Source organism: Papaver somniferum, unplaced genomic scaffold (assembly GCF_003573695.1).
Source record: "Papaver somniferum cultivar HN1 unplaced genomic scaffold, ASM357369v1 unplaced-scaffold_133, whole genome shotgun sequence".
Classification (NCBI taxonomy): Eukaryota; Viridiplantae; Streptophyta; class Magnoliopsida; order Ranunculales; family Papaveraceae; genus Papaver; species Papaver somniferum.
The window spans coordinates 4801821-4828670 of NW_020622492.1; the positions used below are offsets into that span (position 1 = coordinate 4801821).

The 26850-nt window shown below is 37.3% G+C and overlaps 1 protein-coding gene across 1 annotated transcript; it reads left to right on the forward strand.

Moving 5' to 3' along the window:
- The first annotated feature begins 1576 nt into the window (after positions 1–1576).
- LOC113333562 lies at positions 1577–1948 on the forward strand. The gene is made up of 2 exons (XM_026579995.1): positions 1577–1745; positions 1797–1948. Exons 1-2 carry the CDS (start codon positions 1577–1579, stop codon positions 1946–1948), a joined length of 321 nt encoding a protein of 106 aa, XP_026435780.1.
- The last annotated feature ends 24902 nt before the right edge of the window (positions 1949–26850 follow it).

Consider the following 26850-nt stretch of genomic DNA (forward strand, 5'->3'; position numbering starts at 1 on the left):
TATCCTTCCCCTATTAGAGCAGAACCAAACACACCTTCACTTCATGTTCTTCTTTCCTACAAGCTCTGCAGAACCACCATTTCTCCTCCATCAATCACCTCTGCTCCCGACCACTTCTAAGCAAAACCACCTTCTCAAGAGCCATCAATGAATCTCCTAGTTTCTATCTCTCTCCATCTTATCTTCTCCCTTATCAAAAACAGTAACCCTAGAAGCTATGATTGAGAGAGATAAGACTAGGGTTTCTTCACAGCTAAAGAAAACATCAAATCAAGGAGCTGTAAATTTGAATTGCAGAAGGGGTTTGTCAGAAAACGTGTTATTGGTGAGTGGGTGTTCTCTAAATTATCAAATTCTAAGTGATTGAGCGAAAATTGTGTATAAATAGAGAAGGCAGTGTAATGAAAAACTCATACCCGGATTAGCCAGTGCACCAAGATGTAGTGGTTTACTTTCAGTATTGTATTCATCATGTTCTAATTCAATAACTAGGGTTTAGATGAAACCTTTAATCTGATGTTAAGTTATTTATGTTCTGATTATTATTCTTGTTGAGCTTAAACTGGTATAGGAATGGCTTAATCATTGTGTCATAGTATATTGCTTTCACCTTTTGTTTTCTATGCAACATAGGTAGATAGAACAACCCTATATTGTGCTTCAAATCATTCTTAAGAGACCAAACTAATCTGTGATGAGTTATGCTGTAAGAAGACATCTTATGCTAGGGATTATTTACCTTAGTTGATATTAGGCCATCCACTTGAGACTACCCAGGATAAACAACAAAATTGCATCTTGACTGGTTCCGTTACATGGGACAAGAATAGTATTTAGACTAAACTAACTTACCTAAGGTTAAGAGGTGGATTCAACAACCCTAATACCTCTCATCTGCTTATTTACAATATTCTTTTGCATCTTGCTTTACTTTTTTTTTTAGTATTTCAATCACTTCCTCGTCGTATCGATACCCAACAAACCTATTTTGGTTACTTTTTGCTTGAATCAGTTGTAGTAAAGACCATAGCTTCAACTTACACCCACCTTGTCCCTGTGGATCGACTGGTACTTACCCTGTTTACAGTCCCGATGCTGTATACCTGCAGTTAGTACAATGATAGGTACTCTTTATAGAGACCTACCAATTCTCGTAAAAAAAATTCAACTTTCGTGAGTTGTTCACGGTTTTATAGAAATCAAATTTTGATTTTGATTTTTTTAAAGAACTGTGCTCGTCTATGCAGATTGAGGAAATAAGCAAGTTTTGAAATCACCAATTTCTAATGAAATTGTAATCAGGTAAGGATCAGACTGTTACCATTTTAATGCGTGTTGTTACCGATGTTTTTTGACTCCACATTCTTCGTAACATATAATGGTGATTTTCATAGTGACCATTCTTCCATCTCTTCTGAGGAATATTCCAACACGTCCAAGCCTAAGATGAAAACCTTTGCAGATGCGCGTGCCGAGGTAGCTCGGTCTTTAAGAAATGCTAGAAATCTGATACATGACATGTATCCCGATCATTTGAAAGTTGCCCGTGATAGGTTTTCAAAGAAAGAAGCCGAAGATGAAAAGTTTTCAGCTTATCAACAAAAACGGCCGACTTCGACAGACAAGGCTAGCAACTGAGGATAAAATTCGACCTCGTGTCGACGGTGTAGCTTCAGATTTAGATGTGGAAGAGGCTAAGTCTGTATGGGAACCTGTTGAACATAACGTTAAGCCATATCCACCTAGTATTAAGGTTGAACGATTGTCTAGAGCTGATTTCTGAACTGAATGTGAAGAAGACGACTATTTGGATGCAATGAACGACGATACTGAAGATCACATGGAGGAAGTTCATGATAAGAATTTTGAAGATGGATCTGAAGAGGAGTTTGACGAAGATTTCTTAGAAGATGGCAGTTGCAGAGATAGTGATGAATCTGATGATTAGTCTCATTTAATATTGAGTAGGTGAACATCTTTTTAATCTTCATAGTAGATATCTCCTTGATTATTTAAGCATCTTTGCTTCATATACATTGAATTAAGATTTTTGAATGCAAACTCTTTATTATGTATTCAGTTCTTTTATCTTGCGCCTTTGATTGAACTGAAGAATGTTCGTGTGTCACAATCAATCATAATTTTTTGATTGACTCCTATTTAGTGACTTTCGTCTGTAGAAAGCGCTAGACTGTGCAAACATCGCATGAGTTGGGAAAAACGTGTGATACACACATACAATAAATCATGAACTATGGTATTGAACTCTGACCGTGTCCATCCTTGGTCATTGTCAGTCCCAAGTACGCTACTTTCCACCGTGTCACCAGTATCAGTATCCTCCGTGTCTTGTGTATCTTCAAGATTCAAGGTTTACCAATTTTGAAAATATCTTTCTTCCACTCCTGAGTCTCATTGTGCGGAAGAACTTATAATCAAAATCATACCTCACAACAGTATGTCTGACAGTAGCTCATCTCCTGGAAGTGCATCTCCATCAAAGCGGGGAAGTAAAGCACCCAACTTGGTATGAAGTACTCTTCTTCTTTTTTCTTTTTTGTTTCTTTCGTATGATCAATGGATGATTGAAAAGAAAATATTTGTTGCAGACGAATTAAGGTGGCCGACTTTCCTCTTCTTCTCCGTATAACTTGAGACCCAAACAAACTATTAAGATCCATGCTCATTTCCAAACTGCTCGTGCGGATGCTCGAACATATGTTAGTTTTAGTAGAGATTTTTTTTGAACGAACGTTTATCCAAATCTCTGTTGATCTTGAGTGGTTTATTATTGCAGGTTGATATTCATGTTGTTGAAGCGGGGAAGAAAAGAAATGGAAAGTCCGCAGTTGTAGCTGATGATGACGATCGTGCTGGAGATAATTTAATCAACTCTATAAATGCCGATCTTGAAGTTTCAGTTTGTGAGTATCCCACAGTCAGCCTTCCACTTGACATCCCTATGGAGAATTCTTGCCCAGATAATCATCTTATCGACGACTTCATCGTTCCCAAGTGTTATGTGATATGTTTTTCAATGATGTTGTAGTAATAAGTTCGTTGATACTTGTGAAAGAAAAAGATTTTACTTAAAAATAGAAAACTTATTGCAAAATTGATTCCAAGATATTAAAAGTAACCAAGACACTAGATTCCACTATTACACATGAATGAACGATACCAAATATGTTTCAAACTCTAACTATCCTTTAAGTCCTTTATTTCTTAATGCACACATAATCAAACATATTCCCAAATATTAATTGTATTCCCTAAGAATAAACTATCAATCAATTAAACAAATTATAATCTATCAAATTGAATCACAAGTAATTAAGAAAATTATGTGAACATTTAGAACTCCGCAAAAGCGGTGATTGAATGAATTATAAATTGTAAATTAGAGAAAATAAAATGGTTACCAATCATTCATGCATAGATAGCTTCATCCATTGCCTTGGTTGCGCGAGAATCAGCTCATCATCATGGAAGCACGCTCAAAATTCATTTTTATGGCTCAAAGGGTGTTTACAAAGATGAAATGGGAGAAACAATTATAAAACAGTGATTTTCTTTTCTCTCCCAAAAACTCTCCCCAAATGTGATCTCTATCTCTCTATTTATACACACAAATACACATCACTCAAATATATTCTTCCATAACTCCAAAATCTTCTTCTTTTTAATTAAAAATATCTTCAGAATTTTTCCTTCTCTTTATTTTATATATTTCTTTACTAAACCCATATCTTCTTTAATTCGCAGAATAAAATCCAAGATAAAATCTTCTAAGGATATCTTTCTTGTTTAATACAAGATAACTTCCTTTTTCTTCAAAACTCCATGTTTGTAAGGCAAGAAGATATTCTTATCTTAAAGATAATAAATCCTTTACCGTTGAAACCAAATTTCCCGCCAATTTTTTCTTTTCAAATCAAGGAAGAAGATGGAGCCCCCTTAACCAGTAATGGGGTGCGATTAGCAGTTGGTTCCCTGGGGTGCCCCTTATCAGTTAGGTGCCCCTTGTCCAAAACTGAGAGTCCGAATAACATGTGTCCTCCGGGGGTCCAAATAGCACTTTTTGAGCAACTTTTTCCACACAAGTGTATTCTCCAAAAACACCTACACAAACATAAAAACACCATAATAAGTACAAAATCAAGCACTAGCAATAGAGACACTGAGGACAATTCAGACACAAAATGTGTCTATAAAATACCCCCAAACTTATTATTTGCTAGTCCTCGAGCAAATCTAATATAAAATGTCTATACTTAGCACGTGCAACAAGTCGTTAAACCGCTAGGTGGCCCTAGCGGTAGAGTGTTGTCTCAGGAGGGTTTATTAGAGGTGTACCCACAAAACCTTTACTTCATACCCTATCTATGTACGCTGAACCTTGGAAGGCACTAAAAAATCTCCTTGGTTGGCATACAATCATTGAATATAGGAGGAAGTACCCTGATGCGAAATTCCAATTGTTGTACACGAGTTTGCACTCAGCATACTAAAATTCATATATAAGTGACAGAGCTCTACTCAGATAGTTTCTAGACATCATAACGGGAGTCAACCAATCATATGGAAAGATTAAGAAGATGGATAAAGAGAAAATAGATGGTAAAAGTGAACGGTGTTTCCCATATCTGTCTGAAGGCCTCTACCAAGATGAACCTATCCTAATGGACTGGGATACCGGTCTGACTAATATCAACATAACTGGCATACAAAAGGGGACCAGTGGTCGATAAACCTAACTCTAGGTCAACACAACTGACATATACAAGGGCACCAGTGGTCGACTTTATTGAATTTATTCCGGTTGGTCTGATGGTCTGGTCTCAAACTTCTTTTTTTTTTTTGGTATCTCAATCACCCTATTTCACCTAGCAATGGTAACAACTTGAGTCGTGTGCCCCACCAAATCACTTAAGAAATAAAAACAGAAGGGATTAGGATTCAACGAGTTATGGCGAAACTACCATGTTTTTTTTTTAATTCTAACACCTGAGATCTGTGCTTTTATGAATAGACTCTTTAGATGTTTCCATCTAATCAGATTGGTTCCTCAACTCCTACAACCAAGATATTCCCATCCACTTAGATTGGTTAGTGCCAACCTTAATAAGCATAAATTTCTAGGCTCTGGATTTTATTTATTGCAACTAAAAGCTAACAAAAAGTTTCTTCCCCACCCCCAAACTTAAATCTAACATTATCCTCAATGTTTCTAATGAAAGAGAAATACCAAAAAGCAAAGTAACATGAGGAATCAGTAAAGAGAGAAGTCAGAAAGATAGTACCTGGGTGAAGAGAGAAATCAAAAACTAATATACAACATACAATCGCCTCGATGGTCAATCAAGGGTGAACAGGGTCCTCCAGAGGGACATCCTCAACATCACCTGTAGGAAAGGGCTCTAAAAAGGGTTTCAATCTCTGACCGTTAACCTTCGAAGAACTACTACCATCTGGTGTCTCTATCTCAACAGCTCCATGAGGAAAGACAATGCGAACAATAAAAGGACCCGTCCACCGAGAACGTAACTTCCCAGGGAAAAGAAGCAAGCGGGTATCATACAGAAGAACTTTTTGACCTGGAGAAAATGACTTTCTTAAAATATTCTTATCATGCACAAGTTTCATTTTGTTCTTATACTCCTTCGCACTATCGTAAGCATCTATACGAATCTCTTCCAACTCATTGAGCTGGAGTTTCCTATGGGCTCCTGCCTTGTCAAGTGAAAAATTTAGCTGCTTAACAGCCCAATAAGCTCTATGTTCTAACTCAACAGGTAAATGACATGCCTTGCCATACACAAGCTGATAAGGCGACATTCCAATGGGGGTCTTAAACGCAGTACAGTAAGCCCATAAGGCATCTGTAAGCCTAGACGACCAGTCTTTCCGATTAGGGTTAACTGTTTTCTCTAATATACGCTTTATCTCCCTATTTGAAACCTCTACCTGACCACTAGTCTGTGGATGATATGGGGTAGCTATCTTATGTGTAATACCATATTTCTTCATCGAAAGCCTAAAAGGTCCATTACAAAAGTGCGACCCTCCATCACTAATTATAGCTCGCGGTGTACCAAAACCTGTAAGTATATTATTTTTCAAGAACTCAATCACAACCCTATGGTCATTAGTCTTACACGCAATCGCCACAATCCACTTAGAGACATAGTCTACAGCGACAAGGATTTATAAGTTACCAAAAGAATTAGGAAACGGACCCATAAAGTCAATAACCCACACATCAAAGACCTCAACAACTAAAATAGGGTTCAAGGGCATCATGTTCCTATGGTAAATGCTTCTTAATTTCTGGCAACGCTCACAAGTAACACAGTGACTATGGGAGTCTTTAAACAACGAAGGACAATAGAATCCACACTGCAATATCTTAGCAGCAGCCTTCTTAGCACTAAAGTGACCCCCACAAGCATGATCATGACAAAAGGAAATAATACTGGACTGGTCACTCTCAGGTATACATCTCCAAATAATCTGGTCTGGACAATACTTAAATAAATAAGGATCATCCCAAAAGAAGTGCTTCACCTCGGCTAAAAACATAAAACGATCTTGTTTACCCCAATGTTGGGGCATTCGACCAGTAACAAGATAATTCACTATATTCGCATACCAAGGTGCTTGGGTAACAAAGAACAGTTGTTCATCAGGAAAACTATCCCTAACAGGAGTAGAATCATTAAGGGTATCCACAACAAGCCTAGACAAGTGGTCTGCTACTATATTTTCTGCACCTTTTTTATCTCTAATGTCTAAGAAAAATTCATGCAACAATAGGATCCATCTAATCAATCTAGGTTTAGTATCCTTCTTGGAAAGAAGATACTTCAAAGCAGCATGATCAATAAAGATTATGACCTTAGAACCTAATAGGTAGGATCTAAACTTGTCTAAGGCAAACACAATAGCTAATAGTTCCTTCTCCGTAGTGGTATAATTCAACTGGGCATCATTCAGAGTTTTGCTAGCATAGTAAATCACATGAAGTAAATTATTTTCTCGCTGACCTAGCACAACACCAATAGCATAATCTGAAGCATCACACATGATCTCAAAGGGTAGGTTCCAGTTGGGTGCCTGGACTATGGGGGCGGTAGTGAGTAAATTCTTAAGCTTTTCAAATTCCTCTAAACAAGCATCATCAAAGACAAACTTAACGTATTTTGCAAGCAAATTGCAAAGAGGTCTAGAAATTAAGCTAAAATCCTTAATGAATCGATGATAAAAACCTGCATGCCCTAAGAATGACCTAATATCTCTTACGGTTTTTTGTACCTGTAAAGTTTTAATGAGGTCAACTTTGGCTCTATCTACCTCTATACCCTTCGAAGATACGATATGCCCTAGAACAATTCCTGAACGAACCGTGAAGTGACATTTCTCCCAATTAAGCACTAAATTATTTTCCTTACACCTAGTCAAAACTAATGACAAATGATGCAATCACTCATCGAAAGACGAACCGAACACTGAAAAATCATCCATAAATACCTCTAAGAACCGTTCTACCATGTCAGAAAATATGCTCAACATACAACGCTGAAAGGTCGCAGGGGCATTACATAGCCCGAAAGGCATGCGTTTATACGCAAAGGTACCAAAGGGACAGGTAAAAGTGGTTTTCTCTTGGTCTTCTGGGGCTATGACAATCTGATTATAACCGCAGTATCCATCTAAAAAGCAATAGTGGCTACGTCCAGCTAATCTCTCTAGCATTTGGTCGATGAAGGGAAAGGCAAAGTGGTCCTTCCTAGTGACCTTGTTCAATTTCCTATAGTCAATACAGACACGCCAACTCGTGGTCACCCGGGTTGGGATTAACTCATTGTTATCATTCTGGACTACAGTGATACCGTATTTCTTGGGAACAACCTGAACGGGGATGACCCACTTACTGTCTGAAATGGGGTAGATAATGCCTGCATCCAACAGCTTAAGAACCTCGGTTCGAACTACTTCTTTCATATTAGGGTTCAGTCGACGTTGCATATCCCTAGAAGGTTTGGTGTCACTCTCTAAATAGATATGATGCATACAATCAGTAGGACTTATACCCTTAATGTCTGCTATGGTCGACCCTAAAGCTTCCTTGTTATTCTGAAGGACAGTCACTAGCCTACTTTCCTAATCACTGTCCAAGTCGGATGCTATAATTGCAGGTAAAGTTTCAGATGGGCCTAAAAACACATACTTCAGGGAATCTGGTAATGGTTTAAGGTCCAACTTAGGAGGCTTTTCTAACGAAGAAACTAGGGTATACTCAGAAATGGGTAGAGGTTCGAACTTAGGTTTCCAGCCATTATTAGTGTCTATCAAAGGGGTTGAATCTAACAAAGCATTCACCTCATTAATCACATCGTCATCATAAAAATCAATCCCAAAGTGGGCTAGGCATTTCTATAATGGATCTTCTAACAATGTGTTTGGTAATGACTCCTCGACTAATGTTCCTATCATGTTCAGCTCTTCTATGTTCGAGTCATCTAGTTCAGGGGGTAGCTTACTAATATTAAAAATGTTCAGCTCAATAGTCATATTACCAAAAGACAAATTCATAATACCATTTCGACATTTAATGATCGCATTGGATGTAGCTAAAAAACGGGCGACCTAAAATCACTGGTATTTGGTTCTCTGGGTCAGGGACAGGTTGGGTATCTAGGATAACAAAATCCACTGGATAAATAAACTTGTCGACCTCAATAAAAACGTCCTCGATCACACAACGAGGAATTTTAACGGACCTATCATCTAACTGGCTCCTAAGTCAAGCAAAGCTTTCTCGACACGGTATTTACCTATTGTGCAAGAAATAGTAGGGGAACCTGGGTCTTTATACTTAGGAGTAGTGGTATTCTGAATAATAAAACTCACATGACTAGCTAGGAAGGATTTCTTATGGACACTAAGTTTTCGCTTTCGCGTACACATATCCTTAAGAAACTTGGCATAAGCGAGAATCTGCTTAATCGCATCTAACAATGGGAGGTTGATAGTAACCTGCTTAAAAACCTCCAATATATCATTAAAGTTGGACTCCCTCTTAGTTGGAACTAGCATCTGGGGTAACGGGGATCTAGAAACAAAGCCGGGCTCAACAGGACCCTCATTGGTCTCTTTGGAGACTCTATCAGTCTCCTCATTTTCTGGCTCAGAAGGGTGAACTACAGAATGTTCACTATTAGGCATTGCAACCTTATTGTCAACTTTCTTTCCACTCCTAAGGGTTGTTATAGAATTCACATGATTGTACGATTTCTCTCCTTTAGGGTTAGGATCAGTTTGACTAGGGAATCTTCCATCTTCTCTTTCACTAAGAAACTTAGCTATTTGGACGACTTGAAGTTCTAAGTTAGCAAGAGACTGGGAATTATTCTTAAAATTCTGCCTGGTTTCTTCTTGAAAACCACAGTGGTTCTTTGATAACATCTCATGGTTCTTTGCTAACATAGTAAGGGTTTCTTCTAAGGTGGAAATCTTTTTCTCATTCTGAAACTGGGGTTGACCTGAAGAGTTCTTAGCATAACCAAAACCTGAGGGAGGCTGAGAATTACTAGATTGTCCTTGATTCTGACCCTTAGACCAAGAAAAATTAGGATGATTTCTCCAACCAGGGTTGTAAGTCTCTGAGTATGGGTCAAACTTCTGACGGTTCTCAAACCTAGCATTGTTATAGACAGCATGGGCTTGCTCTTCACTAACCTGACCTTCCCAAAACGAGTTATCTCCACAATTATACACTTGAGAGGCTCTAAACCCATCATCATGTTCAACAAGAGATCTATGTTTAGGATGATTCAATTCCAAAGCCTCTAACCTTCTAAACAAAGAAGCAAACTTAGCATCAGACCCGAGATTGTATCTACCACATTGGTGCTACTTCTATTGACCAAGAGTCTTTTGGGGGGTTAAACACAAGACTCCCACTGTTGGGATTTTTCAGCGACATCTCCTAAGAAGGTGAAAACATCAGCAGCACTTTTACTAGTGAACTCACCAGCGCACATAGACTCAACCATGGCTTTGGTTGAATAGTCTAAACCACCATAAATAATCTCTACGAGTTTCATCTTATAAAATACATGTTGAGGACACTGGGATAGGAGATCATTGAATCTCTCTAAGAACCTATAAAGAGACTCTCCCTCTTGTTGCACATTAGCACTAATTTTCTGCCTAACAGACGCAGTTTTATGCTTAGGGTAGAATTTCATATGGAGAGCAGCAATAAGTTCCTGCCATGTTTCAATGGATTCAGATGGTAGGTTGTTCATCCAGGTCTTGGCTTTATCTCTCAAGGAAAAGGGAAACATCTTAAGTTTCAAGACTTCATCAGTAAGGTCTTTTATTCTAATTGTCCCACAAATTTCCTAAAAGTCCCTAATATGAAAATAAGGGTTCTCATCATCTTTTCCTAAGAATATAGGGATCATCTGCAGAATACTAGTTTTTATCTCGAAATTAGCCGTAGTGGCTGGCAATTTAATGCATGAAGCTCGGGTGGACCTAGTTGGGAACATGTAATCTTTCAAAGTTTCCATTGCTGGCACAGCTGAAGTACTAGGGGTATTTTCCTCACGAAGAGACAGATTCTCAAAACTGAAGTTTCCAAAAACAGGGCTCTCAAAATAAGAGTCTTCGAGCTCCCCGCCTTCACAAGAAGAAGTACTAGGTTTATCACTAATCAAATGACCTAGAGTGTTTCTTTTCCAAGCCCGGTCTTTAATAACCTTGGGCATACACTAGAAAACAAAAGATAAAGAAAGAAATCCTAAAAGGAAGGGAAGTTCTATGCAAAGACAAAGCAGGCTGACTCCACCAAAGCAAACCTAAAGATTTCTAGCAAACAAAAAGCATGATGGCTCCACTTAGATTGTTTCTAGATCAGCTTATAATCCTTCGAAAGGTAACTCGTTATAATTTAAGCAAACCCCTCTGGAATCAATCCGAGTTTAAGTAATTTGAATCGAGACGAGGGAAGCTCAATGGAGCTTTGATACCCAAGGCTTCACCGGCGTTACCAGGCGGCGTATTCAACTCGCAGAAACCATCATGAAATTTGAAGCATGCTTATAAGAGTAACCAATATTTTTCGAATGACTTTCCTATTAAGCTCGTTACCCTATAGGTCTCGTTCTAGTCAAATTTTAGGCTTAGGTTCGCGTTTGGTTTCGTTTTCCTAAGGCGAGCAAGAAGGGAACGGTGATGAAATTCGAACCCTTATCTTGTATGGCCAGTCCTTGCCCTTTTCTAGGAAATTAAAGCAGCCGTTTTCAAATCCTCAGCATATATGCAAACGAAGGAATACAGTAACTCGCTGACAGGAGATTCGCGAGTGTTTCGACAAACTTACCTCCCGTACCATATGGGGGATGAACCGCTGAAGTCGACTCGGGCCACGACTCCTATGTCATGTACGAACCCGAGGGGCCGAGGCGATATCGTAATCTCTGTCCTTCTCTGCAAACAGTTTATATTTAAACTACCCTTCCGTAGGGTTTATAAAGATAAAGTCCCAAAGTCCACAGTCCAAAGTCCAAAAATAAAGTGCAAAAGAAAAAGATAATCTAAAATAAATAAATAAATTGTCTCCTCTCTCTCTGTTTTTTTTTAATTAATTTGTATTCTCCTTTTCTTTCGCTCCTTTCACTTTGCTTTTATTCCAAATCTTTAAGTATTCACCAAAAGCTTTGGCAAATTTTTCTTTCGCTCCAAATTCCAAAATCTGTAAGGAAAAGACAAAAACCTAGAAACGTAAAGAAGAAAAAATAAAATAAAAAATGAAAAACAAATAAAAACCTAAAAAAAATCTAAAAACTCTAGCCTAAAGACAAGTCCGCGTCGGCGGCGCCAAAAATTGATATGTTTTTCAATGATGTTGTAGTAATAAGTTCGTTGATACTTGTGAAAGCAAAAGATTTTAGACTTATAAAACTTAAAAATAGAAAACTTATTGCAAAATTGATTTCAAGATATTAAAAGTAACCAAGACACTAGATTCCACTATTACACATGAATGAACGATACCAAATATGTTTCAAAACTCTAACTATCCTTTAAGTCCTTTATTTCTTAATTCACACATAATCAAACATATTCCCAAATATTAATTGTATTCCCTAAGAATAGACTATCAATCAATTAAATAAAGTATAATCTATCAAACTGACCCACAAGTAATTAAGAAAATTATGTGAACATTTAGAACTCCGCAAAAGCGGTGATTGAATGAATTATAAATTGTAAATAATATAGAAAATAAAATTTTTACCAATCATTCATGCATACATAGCTTCATCCATTGCCTTGGTTGCGCGAGAATTAGCTCATCATCATGGAAACACGCTCAAAATTCATTTTTATTGCTCAAAGGGTGTTTACAAAGATGAAATGGGAGAAACAATGATAAAACAGTGATTTTCTTTTCTCTCCCAAATACTCTCCCCAAATGTGATCTCTAGCTCTCTATTTATACACACAAATACACATCACTCAAATATATTCTTTCATAACTCCAAAATCTTCTTCTTTTTAATTAAAAATATCTTTAGAATTTTTCCTTCTCTTTATTCTATATATTTCTTTACTAAACCCATATCTTCTTTAATTCGCAGAATAAAATCCAAGATAAAATCTTCTAAGGATATCTTTCTTGTTTAATACAAGATAACTTCCTTTTTCTTCAAAACTCCATGTTTGTAAGGCAAGAAAATATTCTTATCTTAAAGATAATAAATCTTTTACCATTGAAACCAAATTTCCCGCCAATTTTTTCTTTTCAAATCAAGGAAGAAGATGGATCCCCCTTAACCAGTAATGGGGTGCGATTAGCAATTGGTTCCCTGGGGTGCCCCTTATCAGTTAGGTGCCCCTTGTCTAAAACTGAGAGTCCAAATAACATGTGTCCTCCGGGGGTCTAAATAGCACTTTTTGAGCAACTTTTTCCACACAAGTGTATTTCTCCAAAAACACCTACACAAACATAAAAACACCATAATAAGTACAAAATCAAGCACTAGAAATAGAGACATTGAGGACAATTCAGACACAAAAATGTGTCTATCATTATGCAGTATGGGTGTATCGCTACCACGGAAGTATGGAGAGGTTTTCTCCCAAATATCTTAACCACAGTAGCTGGATCATTGTCCATCATCGATGAAATGAACAAGAAGAATTTGCGGGATGTCAAGAGCAGAGAGCTTCATAGATGGAATGACATGATCTCGAATTGTGAGATCTTGAAATTCAATGTGGGCTGGCTTCGTCATCGTCTTGAGATTATCAAGATTGACATGGCTGCCATTGTCGCTAATATGATCTCATCTTCAACTGCGATCATGGATGAGGAGAGAGCATTGGCTCTAGATTCAATAAGAGTTTAAATGGAGATTGAATATCTGAGGGTGAGAACTGAAAACTTCCATACGAAGTTGAAAATGATGTCTAGTAAGAATTATCTGTTATTGGATGGTGTGCTCTAGATGAGCGTTTATGATTGTTGTTTTGAGTAGGCTTAGATTTTCTTTTGAGTAAGGTGGAATAATTAATCATGGTGTGAATAAATTTTGTTTAATTGATGAAATGTTTAACGAACAAATGAGCATTTTGTGCGCTCTTTGGAGAAACATAAATTACATTTTTTAAATATGCTTAAATGATGAAAAAGTAATTGTTTTCTGTTGATTAGGCGTAATATGCTTTGAGCCATTTACCGTTGATTATATTTCCTTCCACTTCTCCATTAAAAGCTAAGATCTTGTAATATCCACTGGATACTGCCTTGATGACTACATATGTCCCTTCTCATTTTGGAGAGAACTTGGGAGAAGACTTGTCTTGTTGAATGTGCTTTGTTGTTTTTAATACCAAATCTTCTACTTGGAATGTTCGGGGTCTTACCATTTCTTTGTAGGCTCTGGAGATCCTCTGTTTGTAAGCCTCCACATATTTCTCTACCTTAGCCCTCCTTGACTCGAGCATGTCCAGTTCGGCAATTATTGAATTTCACACTTCGGCTTCGTCCCGTTGTACTCCACTGGCTGTTGCAATCCTTGTTGAAGGAATTTTGATTTCTGATGGGAGTATGTCATCGGCTCCATAGACGAGGGATTATGGTGAAGTTACGATCAAGCTTCTCAGTGCATTTCGATAAGCTCATAAATCCACAGGCAATTATTCATGCCACGTTCGAGGATTATCATGAACTGTTTGACTGAGAATCTGTATCAAAGTTTTGTTGGTGCTCTCTGATTGTCTGTTTCCTTGGGGATAGTACGGTGTAGACAAAACCTTTTTGATACCATATTATTCGAGCAATTCCTCCACATGTCTGTTGGCAAAAGGAGTTCCATTATCTGTGACGATATGCTTATGAACGCCTAATCTACTTCTGATGTATTCCTTAATGAAGGATGCAATTGTGACTCCGGTGGTGCTTCAAAAGGGAATAACTTCGACCAATTTGGTGAAATACTCAGTTATTGTGATGATTCATTCATGCTGCTTCGAAGACGCTGGATTGATTTTTCTGATGATATCCAGTCCCCATCTATAGAAAGGCCGTGGTCTGTTCACATAATGCAATGGGAGACAAGGAGTGTGAATGATATTACCATGGAATTGGCATTGATGAAATCTCTGAACGTACGCAGCCGCATCGTCTTCCATGGTTGGCTAGTAATATTTCTCATGAATCTGGAGAAATAGTTTCCTCTTTCCTTGATGCTCTCCCTCGTGCATTTCTTTCAAAATTGTTGAGATTTCATGCTCGGCTAAGCATCTCAGCAAGTTTCCTACGAAGCTTTTGCGATAGGATTCTATCAAGAAAGACAAATATTTTAGCTCTCTGAGCGAGTTTGATTGCTTCTTTCTTTTCTGTCCGCAAGTCATTGTACTGAAGGTGCTTGATGTAAGGTTTCCTCAAGTCCCCAGTATGGTGGATTGTCAAAGCCTCTAAATGATGAGAAGGTTTTGAAAATTGGGACAAGATCCTTGCAAATTTCTTGACTGAGCCTCCATGGAAGGCCAATAATATCCGAGCCTTTAAAGCCTTCTGTAGAGTGTCACCACCAACGTCTTTCCGCATATTTCCTCATGTATACGTTTGAGTTTCTCGTTCTCTTCTTCATCTCCAAGACATCGTGACAAAGATTCATCAATGTTGCGATAATATAATGCTCCATGTAGTAGGAAAAAGTTTTTTAATTCCTTGAGGCTAATCTTCCCTTATGTAAGAGAACTGCTCAATTCATGAATGATAGGTGTCCGCCAGTCACTTGCTTGAGCATGTTCAACTTGAGTGAGCCAGGTGGATGATATGGAACATCTCTGCACAATGATGGCTTTCTCTGATTCTTCAAACCATATTTTGGAGGCGAGAGTTGCTAGGCAGTCAGCATGTCGGTTGTTGGTTCGACCAGTATGGACGACCGTTGCATCGGAAAAATGAGATAAGAGTCGTTATGCTTCGGATCTGAATGGGGAAAGTGTTACTTCTTTGAGAGAGTATACTCCATTCATTTGGTTGACTAGTAGATTTGAATCTCCTCTTATCTCCAGGTGCATTGCTCCCGCTTGCTTGGCCAAGGATAATCCTAACAGGGAAGCCTCGCATTCTGCTGAATTGTTGGTACAATGGAAATCCAACTTGAATGAGTGCGAGAAGACTTCATCGGATGGAAATACTAGTACCACGCCCGCTCCTCCAGTGTCGTTGCTAGGGGTGGCAGATCCATCAAAGTATAATAACCATGTTTCTTCTTTAACAACTGAAATCTTTAGAAATTCACCGGGTACGTCTTCATGTAGCATTGTGATGTCCTCTCCTGGAAAGGAAGCAAGTAAGTCTGCAACTGCTTGGCCTTTGATTGCTTTAGGTGGGAAACATGCTATGTTAAACTCTGACATCTGAAGTAGCCATTTTGTCGGTCTCCCTATCAAAGCTGGTTTTGATAATAAGAATTTTATGTCGGCTCTGGAGACGAGCACAACTCTGTTTGATAGTAAATAATGTCTGAATTTCTGGATTGCATGGACCAATGCAAAGCATGCTCTCTCGGCCTTTGGGTATCGGAGTTTAGCATCTCTCATTGTATGATTGAAATAGTAGATCGGACGTTCGATGCCTTCTTCATCTTCTTGAGAAAGGAGAGCTCCGACTGCAACCTTTCTGGAGGCTATTGTTGATGGGAAAAAAATGATTTGCTGGTTTTTAGGGAATGGAGAGACGACCGTGTGGACGGAGGCTCCACAACCGAGCAAACTGCCTATTCTCAAACAGTTGCACTGCACGGGAGTGCTTTGAGTTCGAGAGATCAATATGTAGGACTCCGGCCTGAACGAATACAATGGTCATTCCAGAGTCAATTCGGTCACAAAGAAGGAAGAGGGTTGATCTGTACGAGGGAAGCTGATAAGTGTGCGAGATCAATGATGATCAAGGATTGTAAATGCGTTTAAGGTTTCTGCAAGTTTTCTATGAATTGTTCAGTTCGAATAAGTTCTGGTCGATTGATTGAATTCTTGAGAGTGATTGTCCAGATCAGAATTCTTCTGTTGTTCAATCGTGGATTCAGAGACTTATTTATATTGCCAGAATAGTAGACACATTGATCTCCAGTAAATGTGGCGGTTGCTCGAGTGAAAGGGTGGGAAAGTGGGAAATCGTGGTTTAACCAGTTCCAGGTCACGCGGAGACTTGGTTGATTGTCCACCCACTACTTTGCTAACTCCCTCAACTGCTCGCAAGACTTACTCACATTTATCATTGTGGATGAACACATATGCCGTAGGACGCCAAACCAAAACCCTAATTAATATCCCCCATGTGACGTGATTGATATCTCACGAACGTGGAGTCTGCAAAGCAGGCGTGTATTTGATTAGTCAGTCGTTGACTTGATTGGATGATGAGTCTAAGTATTGTTCAGTCGAGCATGTTTAGCTAATGCTCTAGGATTCATGAATTGAACATATCTGCTGCGTTGTAGTTCTCGAATGAATGATGTTGATAGTCGAATCAACATAATGAATATTGATAGTCTGAGCAAATATTGCTCGTATGATGAATTACTGAATATCGATGGTTCAATCAATATTCGAGCATCTGATCAAGTATTGCTCATTCGATAAATTACTAAACATTGATAGTTGGATCAATATTCGAGCATTTGAGCAAGTATTGCTCATTCGATGAATTATTGGTAATATGACCAAATAAAATATTAATTAAAATATTGGTAGCAGAACCGAATATTATATAATTAATCCAGATGTTGATTGCTGGATCCATATAAAATTATTGGTGTTTGAACTTTCTAGGAATTATGATTTGCAAAGCATTTGTTCGAAACCCTAATTTTGATCAATTGATGATTAACTGAAAGTAAGTCATTGAGCATGTACCAAAGTCCTTTGTTGACCAGTTGGTGAAATAATTATCAAATGCTGGTTTAATCATTTATTAAAATAGTGCTCGTGTAAGCGTTAGGTAGTAGAACCTAATTATGGAGAGATGAGGGACCAACCAAGGGGTCATGGGACCGGCCCTTACTGGTTGTGGGACCAGCTGACGGTCGATTGAGCAAATCCCAAGTTGGTTGGAGAGAGTTTGGACTCAATACGAACAATTGATAGCAAATTAGGTCAAAATTATGAAGATATGCGGGACCGGATCATTGAAAGCCTTAAGGTCCGGCCTTGGTCGGTCAAGGTAGCATGCTCGTGTCTCATTCCTGAGAGTTTTGTTATTTTCTGGTGCGCGTTTGAGAAATATTTTGGATTTTCAGAGGAGTTTGATCTTGACTGAAACTCTCGATTTTGCTCGAATGAGCAAGTAGATCTTTGCTCGTGCGACCAATATTTTGAAAATATTAAAATAATAATAATATCTTAATACTTGACGTGATTAGCCTAGTCGGTCATGCGACCGTTTGACTTTTTGGCTCTTTCATGGTTTGAAAAATATTTGAGAATATATTGAAAAACTAGGGTTTTCGCTCAAACGATGGGGTTCCATGAGATGATGGAAATAATAATATGAGAAATAAGGGATTGTAAGGTGTGGCAACGGCCACGTCTAGGTCATGGCCGGCCGGCCGGCTAGGTGGCCCGGTCCCGTGACACCTTTTCCTATTTTTGTTTGATGAAAGTATGGAGAAACTAAGAGTTTCGCTCAAACGAGGGAGTTTCACTCAAATGAAGAAATTTCCATGAGATGAGCGAAACAAATTAAAATAAAATAAAATAATGGAAGAGGGGACCGGCCACGGCGGCATGACCGGCCAGCCGATGGGCCCGGTCCCATACCTCTTGTTTATTTTATTATTTTCCTTCATAAGTTCCTCGTTCGTCCATATTTTGAATGATCGTTCGTGCGTTCGGGTGCTTGTTCGTGCATTTTTTTCAAGTACACTTGCACCATTTTCTCGGGGCTTACTCGGTGATGGCCAGACGCCCGATTGTTGAATATTTATTACTAATTCATGACATTCAGCCGAGCATGATTCATGAAACGGAGTGATAAAATATGTTGAGTATCTATTACTAATCCATGGAATCTAGCTGGGGATTCAGGGAACGGAATAATGAGATAAAATGGTTATCTATTACTAATCCATGGAATATAGCCGGGGATCAGCCATGGAATCGAGATATGAGATAGTTGAAGCATCATATTTTTTCTGGGGGGTGTATAATGAGGGAACAACGAACGACCGTGACGTTAAGCTCTCTAACAAACATTATGTCTAGGGAACCACCCAATCATCAAGAGTTTATACACGGTCTCTCTAAGTAGTCATGGAACAATGTGCAGCGTGACGTCCTGAAGGCGTTAAGCTCTCTAACAAACATTATGTCTAGGGAACCGTCTAATCATTAAGATTCTATGTAGAGGTGATGATGAAATGTGTGAAGCATCGAACGCTCAGCTGGGAGGTCTTTCGAGAAACATATTCATCATAGCTCTGAGAGGAATGTTCGCTCAATCAGAGATCGTGAAACGGTTTATTGATCATAAAATCTGAATCGTCGCATACATTCTTGAAGCCGTGTCAGAAACATGCAGTATCATGATTTTACGATTTTGACCTTTGTCGAAAATCCACCATCAACAGCTGTGTAGAGTATTAATGGTCTCCCTTGCACCGGAGATTTCATGACAATAAGTGATAATAATATATGCACATTACTGATTTTGATTCTCTCGAGATATGCATTTAATTCCTGGTATTAAAGCATATAAAACCAAAAACCTTAATTAAAAGATTCTCAGCTCTACATCGGCTCTGAATTTTCATCTTACATCCATAAATTCAATGGCAGATAACTTGTTCTTTCAACTCCATTTTTCAGCTTGTAATTCGTATTCTAACACAAACCTACGGCTCCTATTCCATTCAAGAGCTCATTATTAACATCAATCTGCAGCATTCTCTCATTCCAGGACTCTTCTTAATCTTCAAACATCAATGGCAGTAACCTCACCTTCTTCCCTATTTTCTCCATGAAACTGACTTCAAATTTCTTACATTCGGTGCTGCCAGTTCCTAGCTTGTCTTAGACATGAAATCTCTCTGATCATATTCGGAAACAGCAAAACTCGAAACCAAATTGTACTACGAGGTTTGTTTCTTTCTTTAACTTCGATGTTCATCTCGACTGGCCATATGTGCACATCCACTAGAGTCATGGTTTACCGGTTGAGAAATCTATATTTTGATATTCAAGATTCAAAAAAATAGAGGAACAAAGAAATGAATGACAAAGTTGTTATTACATAGGATATTATTGTTACAGGTTTTTGTCTGCCTTAGACAGATTTTAATACAGCAACCACAATACACCAAAACCAATACTACTCTGTCAGTTTCTCAGAACTGACAGTATACAAGACAATAGTCAATAGACTTTGACTATACTTATTATCCCCCTTCAAACTGATAGTAGGAACACTAATCAGTTTGGACTGTTATAAGAAAAATAGTGTAACAATCATCAAAGTTATCAACTCAACAAGAAAGAGAAAAACAGAGCAATCAACAGGAAAAGAAAGCAAGCAACATGAAAGCTAACTAAACTGAGAACTCAATAGTTTCTTCTAAATCTGTAACAACAGAAGAAGTACTTGTTGTAGAAGTTGAAGAAGTAGTATCATCTGATGAAGAAATTCCTAGTAACTGATGTAGCAATGAAGTAAAAATAGGTGCACAGAGTCCCTTTGTGAATAAATCTGCTAACTGATTCTCCGAAGAAATATGTTGGACAGTCAAAAATCCTTCTTCAATCAACTCCCTCAAAACATGATAGTGGATCTTTATATGTTTGGCCCTAGAATGAGAGACAAGATTTGAAGATAAGTAAATTGCACTTGTATTATCACAGTATAGAGTTATGGGCTTCTTAAGTGTAATATGTAACTCAGAAAATAAAGATCCGAGCCATTCCAATTCTGCAGTTGCAACTGATAAACATTTATAATCTGCTTATGCTGTTGATCTTGACACAATAGGATGCTTTTTGCTTGACCAAGGGATTAAAGAGTTACCCATAAAAATTTCATATCCACATGTAGACCTAGCTGTCTCAGGGAAACTATCCCAATCTGAATCAGTGTAGGCAGTTAAGCACTCAACATCTCCTTTTCTTAATGTTATACCATAACCAGTTGTTACTTTTAAATATCTAAGAATTCTCTTTACCAAAAGCAGATGAATATCATTAGGAGCATGCATATATTGACTAGCATAGTTAACTGCAAAACATATGTTAGGCCTAGTTAAGCATAAATACTGTAACATACCCATTATAGTTCTATATTCAGTTGCATTTGAAAATAAAGTTCCTTCATTTACTGACACTCTTGGTCCTGTAGCAACTGGAGTACTACAAGGATTACACTCCACCATATGAGACTTAGCAAGTAATTCCAATGTGTACTTCTTTTGAGTTAACCTAATAACATCAGATGATCTTATTGCTTCTAAACCTAAGAAATAATGCAAACCTCCCAACTCCTTCATAGCAAAGTTATTGCTCAAATATTTAACAAGATCATTAAGTAAATCTTCTGAATTTCCAGTTAGAATAGTGTCATCAACATAAAGTAATAAGACCATCATATTCAAACCAGAAGTATAGACAAACATAGAAAAATCAGAAACAGTTCTCACAAAACCATAAACAACCAAAGAAGTACTGAATTTTTGAAACCAAGCCCTTGGAGCTTGTTTCAAGCCATATAAACTTTTCTTTAAATGGCAAACTTTGTTTGGAAACTCAGGATCAACAAAACCTGGAGGTTGTTGCATATATACATCTTAAGTTAAATATCCATGTAAGAACGCATTTGATACATCCAACTGCTTTATAGACCAACCTCTAGTAACAGCCAATGTGAGAACTACTCTTACTGTTGTGGATTTGACTACAGGACTAAAGGTTTCACCATAGTCAATTTCATCTTGTTGGTTGTAATCAAGTGCCACCAATCTAGATTTAAATCTATCTACTTTCTCATCTGATCTTAGCTTAATTCTATAAACCCATTTGCATCCTAAAATGTTCATGTGTGGTTCAGGGTCAACTAAATCCCATGTATCATTATTCTTCAGTGTCGCATTTTCTTCTTTCATAGATACTAGACACTTAAGAACCTATATAGCAGTTTTGAAACTTTTTGGCTCAGCAGGAGTATCCAATAAAGAAGCAAAAGCTGAATGAACTGGATGTTTGATAGAATAATGCATTATATGATCAGGAAAAGCTTTAAGTTTTGAAATACCTTTTTGAGACCTTGTAACAATGGATTTAGAGGGAATAGACTCACGAGACTGAGGTAAAGATTCAACAATAGTAGAAGATGAATTGGAATCAGCAAAGATAGATGAAGAAAACTAAAATTCAGATTCAGAGAACATCACATGTCTAGAGATATAAGTTCTTTTAGTAAGAGGATTGTAGCATTTGTAACCTTTGTGTAAAGAAGTATAACTAATAAAAAGATATTTAACTGATTTTGATATTCAAGAATCAGAAAAATATAAGAATAGAGAATTGAATGACAAAGTTGTTATTACACGGGAAATTATTGTTACAGGTTTTTGTCTGTCTCAGACGGATTTTAATACAACAACACAATACACTAAAACAAATACTACTCTGTCAGTTCTGAGGAACTGACAGTATACAAGATAATAGTCAATAAACTTTGACTATACTTATTACTGGTAGTGAATTGAGGTGCAGCTGCTAGGAACTCAGGTTGGAGGGGATTTGGTTGCAGCTGAATAAAATTACGACCTAGAATTTCTGAACAAGATGGGGTATAACAACCACACCCAATATTTCGATTATCAATCTGTATGGACAAACTCCAATATACTTTCTAGAGAATCAACTAGACAGACAGACTCAATCTAGATAAAAAGTATATCAAATAGTTTATATATCAATCTCTCGATTTGATCTATACTCAAGCAAATAGAAATCTGCGAGTCTTTATCAAAGAGAGATAACTTGGATGGTACCAAAGACCAATATCCAAGTGTCAATCAATTTAAATCAACAACCTAAAAGGTCGGATATTCTAATTGATACAACAACCCGCAACCTATGATATTTCAATTATATAAGAAAATATAATACAGAATAGAAATAACACAAACACCATAATTTTGTTAACAAGGAACCCGCAAATGCAGAAAAACCCCGGGACCTAGTCCAGATTGAACACACACTGTATTAGGCCGCTACAGACACTAGCCTACTACAAACTAACTTCGGTATGGACTGTAGTTGAAACCCAAACAATCTCACACTGATCCAAGGTACATTTATGCTCCTACGTCTCTGATCCCAGCAGGATGCTACGTACTTGATTCCCTTAGCTGATCTCACCCACAACTAAGAGTTGCTACGACCCAAAGTCGAAGACTTCAATAAACAAATCTGTATCACACAGAAAAGTATACGGTGATAGATAAATCCGTCTCCCACGAATATACCTATGAGTTTTATTGCGTCTTTTGATAAATAAAGGTGAAAATGAACCACTTGATAATCCGGACTTATATTCCCGAAGAACAGCCTAGTATTATCAATCACCTCACAACAATCTTAATCGTATGGTAGCGAAACAAGATGTTTCGGAATCACAAACGATGAGACGAAGATGTTTGTGATTACTTTTTATCTTGCCTATCGGAGATAGAAATCTCAAGCCAATTATTACAATTATACTCGTACCATAAAAACAGCAAGATCAGATCACACAACTACAAGAAAGTAGTATCGGTCTGGCCTCACGATCCCAATGAAGTCTTTAAGTCGTTAACCCGATTTGAGAAAAGAAAACCAGAGGTTAAAGGAGAATCGACTATAGATTACAACTAGTATCACATGTAAGGTGTGGGGATTAGGTTTCCCAGTTGCTAGAGTTCTCCTTATATAGTCTTTCAAATTAGGGTTTGCAATCAATGTTAGCTTAGTAACAAAGCATTCAATATTCACCGTTAGATGAAAACTTGATTATATTTCATTTATCAACCTTTAGATCGAAAACATAGCTTGTTATACGCAAATGAAATGCACGTTTCTAGGCTCGTGTAACCGTACCCAAACTTGTACATTAGTTGGTTCAACAATAGTTAACCAAAGGGTTAGCCATATGATCACTTTCATATCAACCATATTCTTCTTTACCATAACTAGTTCAAATTACTCAATTGAACTAGTTAGAGAGTTGTTCAATTGCTTGGATCTTATGTAACTTCACAAGACACAATCGAAGCAAAAACGATTTGATTGACTCGAATGGGTTCATGAACTTTATATCCACGGTTTGCAAAAGCATTCCTTAATCAATATAAAGATGAGTTCAAAAACAATCGTTTTTAGATATAACCTACTCAAGTTCGCGGACTGGGTTCGCGGATTTAAGTTCCCAGAAAGAGTTTCAAACTCCAGCATATATTCTCGGGTCGAGAACTATCGTCAGTTCGCGGACTGGGTTCGCGGTCTGAGTTTGCTGAGTGAGTTCTCAAACTCCAGCAGATATTCTCGGGTTGAGAACTTCCGCCAGTTCGTGGACTGAGTTCGCAAACTGTGAAAACTTCCAGTTCTCTTGATCAACAAAGTTCGCAAACTTTGGTTCAAGGAATATGACTTATACATATATGTGTTTCCACAATAATGCTTATATCCATCAATGGTTATATAATTTAAACTCTCATTTCAATCATTGAAACATTCTCAGAGAATGTTATATAATTGTTATTCACAAACTATTTTTCGTCAGAGCAATTTTCAAAGTAATTGGAACACAACATGACTTTCGTCACTGGGTAAAGATGAACTTGGTTAAAGCGAAAGCTTACCAACACATATTTCGAGAAATAGATAGGCGAGATAAACTCGGATCGAAATATCAAATGTGTATAATCTAATTCTATATAGCAAAACAACTTTTATCTCAAGATATGAGATAAATAGACTTTTCAGTGATAGATAAGTTCAAGTCTCCACATACCTTTTAGTCGATGAAGTTCCACCGGTTCCTTGAGTAGTTCTTCGTCTTGTATGATGATCGCCATGGAGTTCTTGAGCTCAACTACAATTTCTATCCTAGTCCGAGACTTATCTATAGTAGACTAGAAATCAAGACTTATAGTTTTGATCAGTAACACTGAAAAACATGCTTGAGATAGCAATGCATGCGAGTTCGACCGAGCAATGCTCTAACAATCTCCTCCATTTTTCAATTTTAGTGACAAAACTATTAATACATATGGAATATAAAAAAGATAAATACATTTTTGAAGATCATATTCCATATGTCTAATCTTCAACATTACTCGAAATCTTCATCACTTCCAAGTAGTCCAATGATCCCAAAGGTTGTAAGTTTAGCATCATCGTTGTTGAAAATCCGTAGCTATAACATTAGAAAACAGAGTTCTCGATCATTGTTATACAATGACATAGTATCATTACACAATATCAAAGTTCGTATCACAACTTTGACAACAATACTATGGTGATATGTATCACTCCCCCTTAGTCAATACTCCATCTCACATGGAAACCACTCTCCCTTACATAATGATCCGAAAACCATACGTATTTGTAGAGTGTACTACATATTAATTCTCCCCCTTTTTGTCAATAAAATTGGCAAAGGTACAAGAACGGGATCCTAATGAAATTTCCGAAAGAGACATTTCATGACCAAAAGAAAGCATATGTCAACTTTTTATTTAGATGCAATCATAAAGCCGAAGCTAAATGCATTCATCAAGGAGTTTAAAGATACAAGATAACCCCTATAATATTCCACATCCGCACTCCCCACAAAGATTTGGCAATTAAGCACAAGTTCAATTAAGAACTCTCCCCCATAAAATGTCATTCCCGAAAGAACAACAAGAGCGACCTTAATTTCAAAAGAAGAGAAGGATTTCTTTGGACATGAAAAATCACATACAAGTATGAATTTGAATCCAAAAAAACTCAATTAAATTAACCACAAGAGAACCCATGGTTTATTTAATCGGAATACACAGTCAAACTAATCACAAAAGTAATCAATTTAATTGATCATGCTCGACATAAGAAAGCTTATGCAGACTCAAAATTACTCAATTAGGTTAATCACAAGAGAACTCATAAATAATCTAATTGGAATACACAACCAAATTAACCATAAAAAGTAATCAATTCAATTGTAATGCTCGACATAGGAAAATCTATGGAGCGATTACTATCAATCAATAGTGCTCAACATAAGAAAACTTACGGATCCATAACTAAATAACCAAACAAGATGATTAATTTAGTTGAAACTGCTCGACATAAAGTACCTCACAGAACAACAACTAAGCTAAAACAATAACCCAGTCGGTAGAGCTCAACATAAGACACTTTATGGAACAACACAGTATATACACAGAAATGTGGACCGGAGATCGACCTAATACCGTGGAATAATCAAGGACTCATTATATTTTCCATCACTATTTGCATAACGACATACAATAGATATAATCCTTGCAAACAAAATATTATAACCTATCTTCCATCAAAGATTGACATAATAGGCTTAACTTTTGTATTTGTCAAAAGTCCATTCATTCTTTTATCAATACATGCATATCGACATACAAAAGAATTTACTTTTGACAAGGTATGGGAAAATCACAGTTCACGGACGTAAACACACATATCCCATAAAAAATTGCAATATATGAAACCATAAAGATTAATACTGCAAAAATCATCTTCCAAACAATTTTTTTAGAATTTAAACAAATAAACCTAAAAACATGAAGATGAAAACGTTGGACATTTCTATGTGTAATCACAATCATGGCTATTCCAAAATCTAGTTATTCTTCTAAACAAAAACAAGAAAATAGAAGATTTACTAGGCAAATTATCTCTAAGATAACATGATTTGAAAAACGCTAAACCCGATTAGAAACTATAGATTGAACAAGAACGAGCTCATCAGTTGCTTTCTTCAGTTCGTTTTTCAGAAAATAAAGATTCCTTGTTGCAATTCCGAGTTGTTCACGAACGACCTCAAAATCTCGAAGAAGATTTTCTACCAGTTGTGATGACATCTGGACTGGTAGTTTGTTTTCATGATCAATAGCATGATGGCAAGTTACGAAAACAGAATTCTTGTGAAACTCGATAGTCTTGCCCTTCTTGATTTCATCATCTTTGTTGTCTCCATCCATTGTGTGCATATAAAAATTCAGTAGAATCTTTAGACCTTATGTAACAATGTATCAATCAATGACACATATA

Coding starts and splice junctions, on each gene's coding strand:
- LOC113333562 (XM_026579995.1), top strand. CDS start 1,577: ATGAAAAGTTTTCAGCTTATCAACAAAAACGGCCGACTTCGACAGACA. Junction 1,746..1,796: donor CGTTAAGCCATATCCACCTA/GTATTAAGGTTG, acceptor CTGAATGTGAAG/AAGACGACTATTTGGATGCA.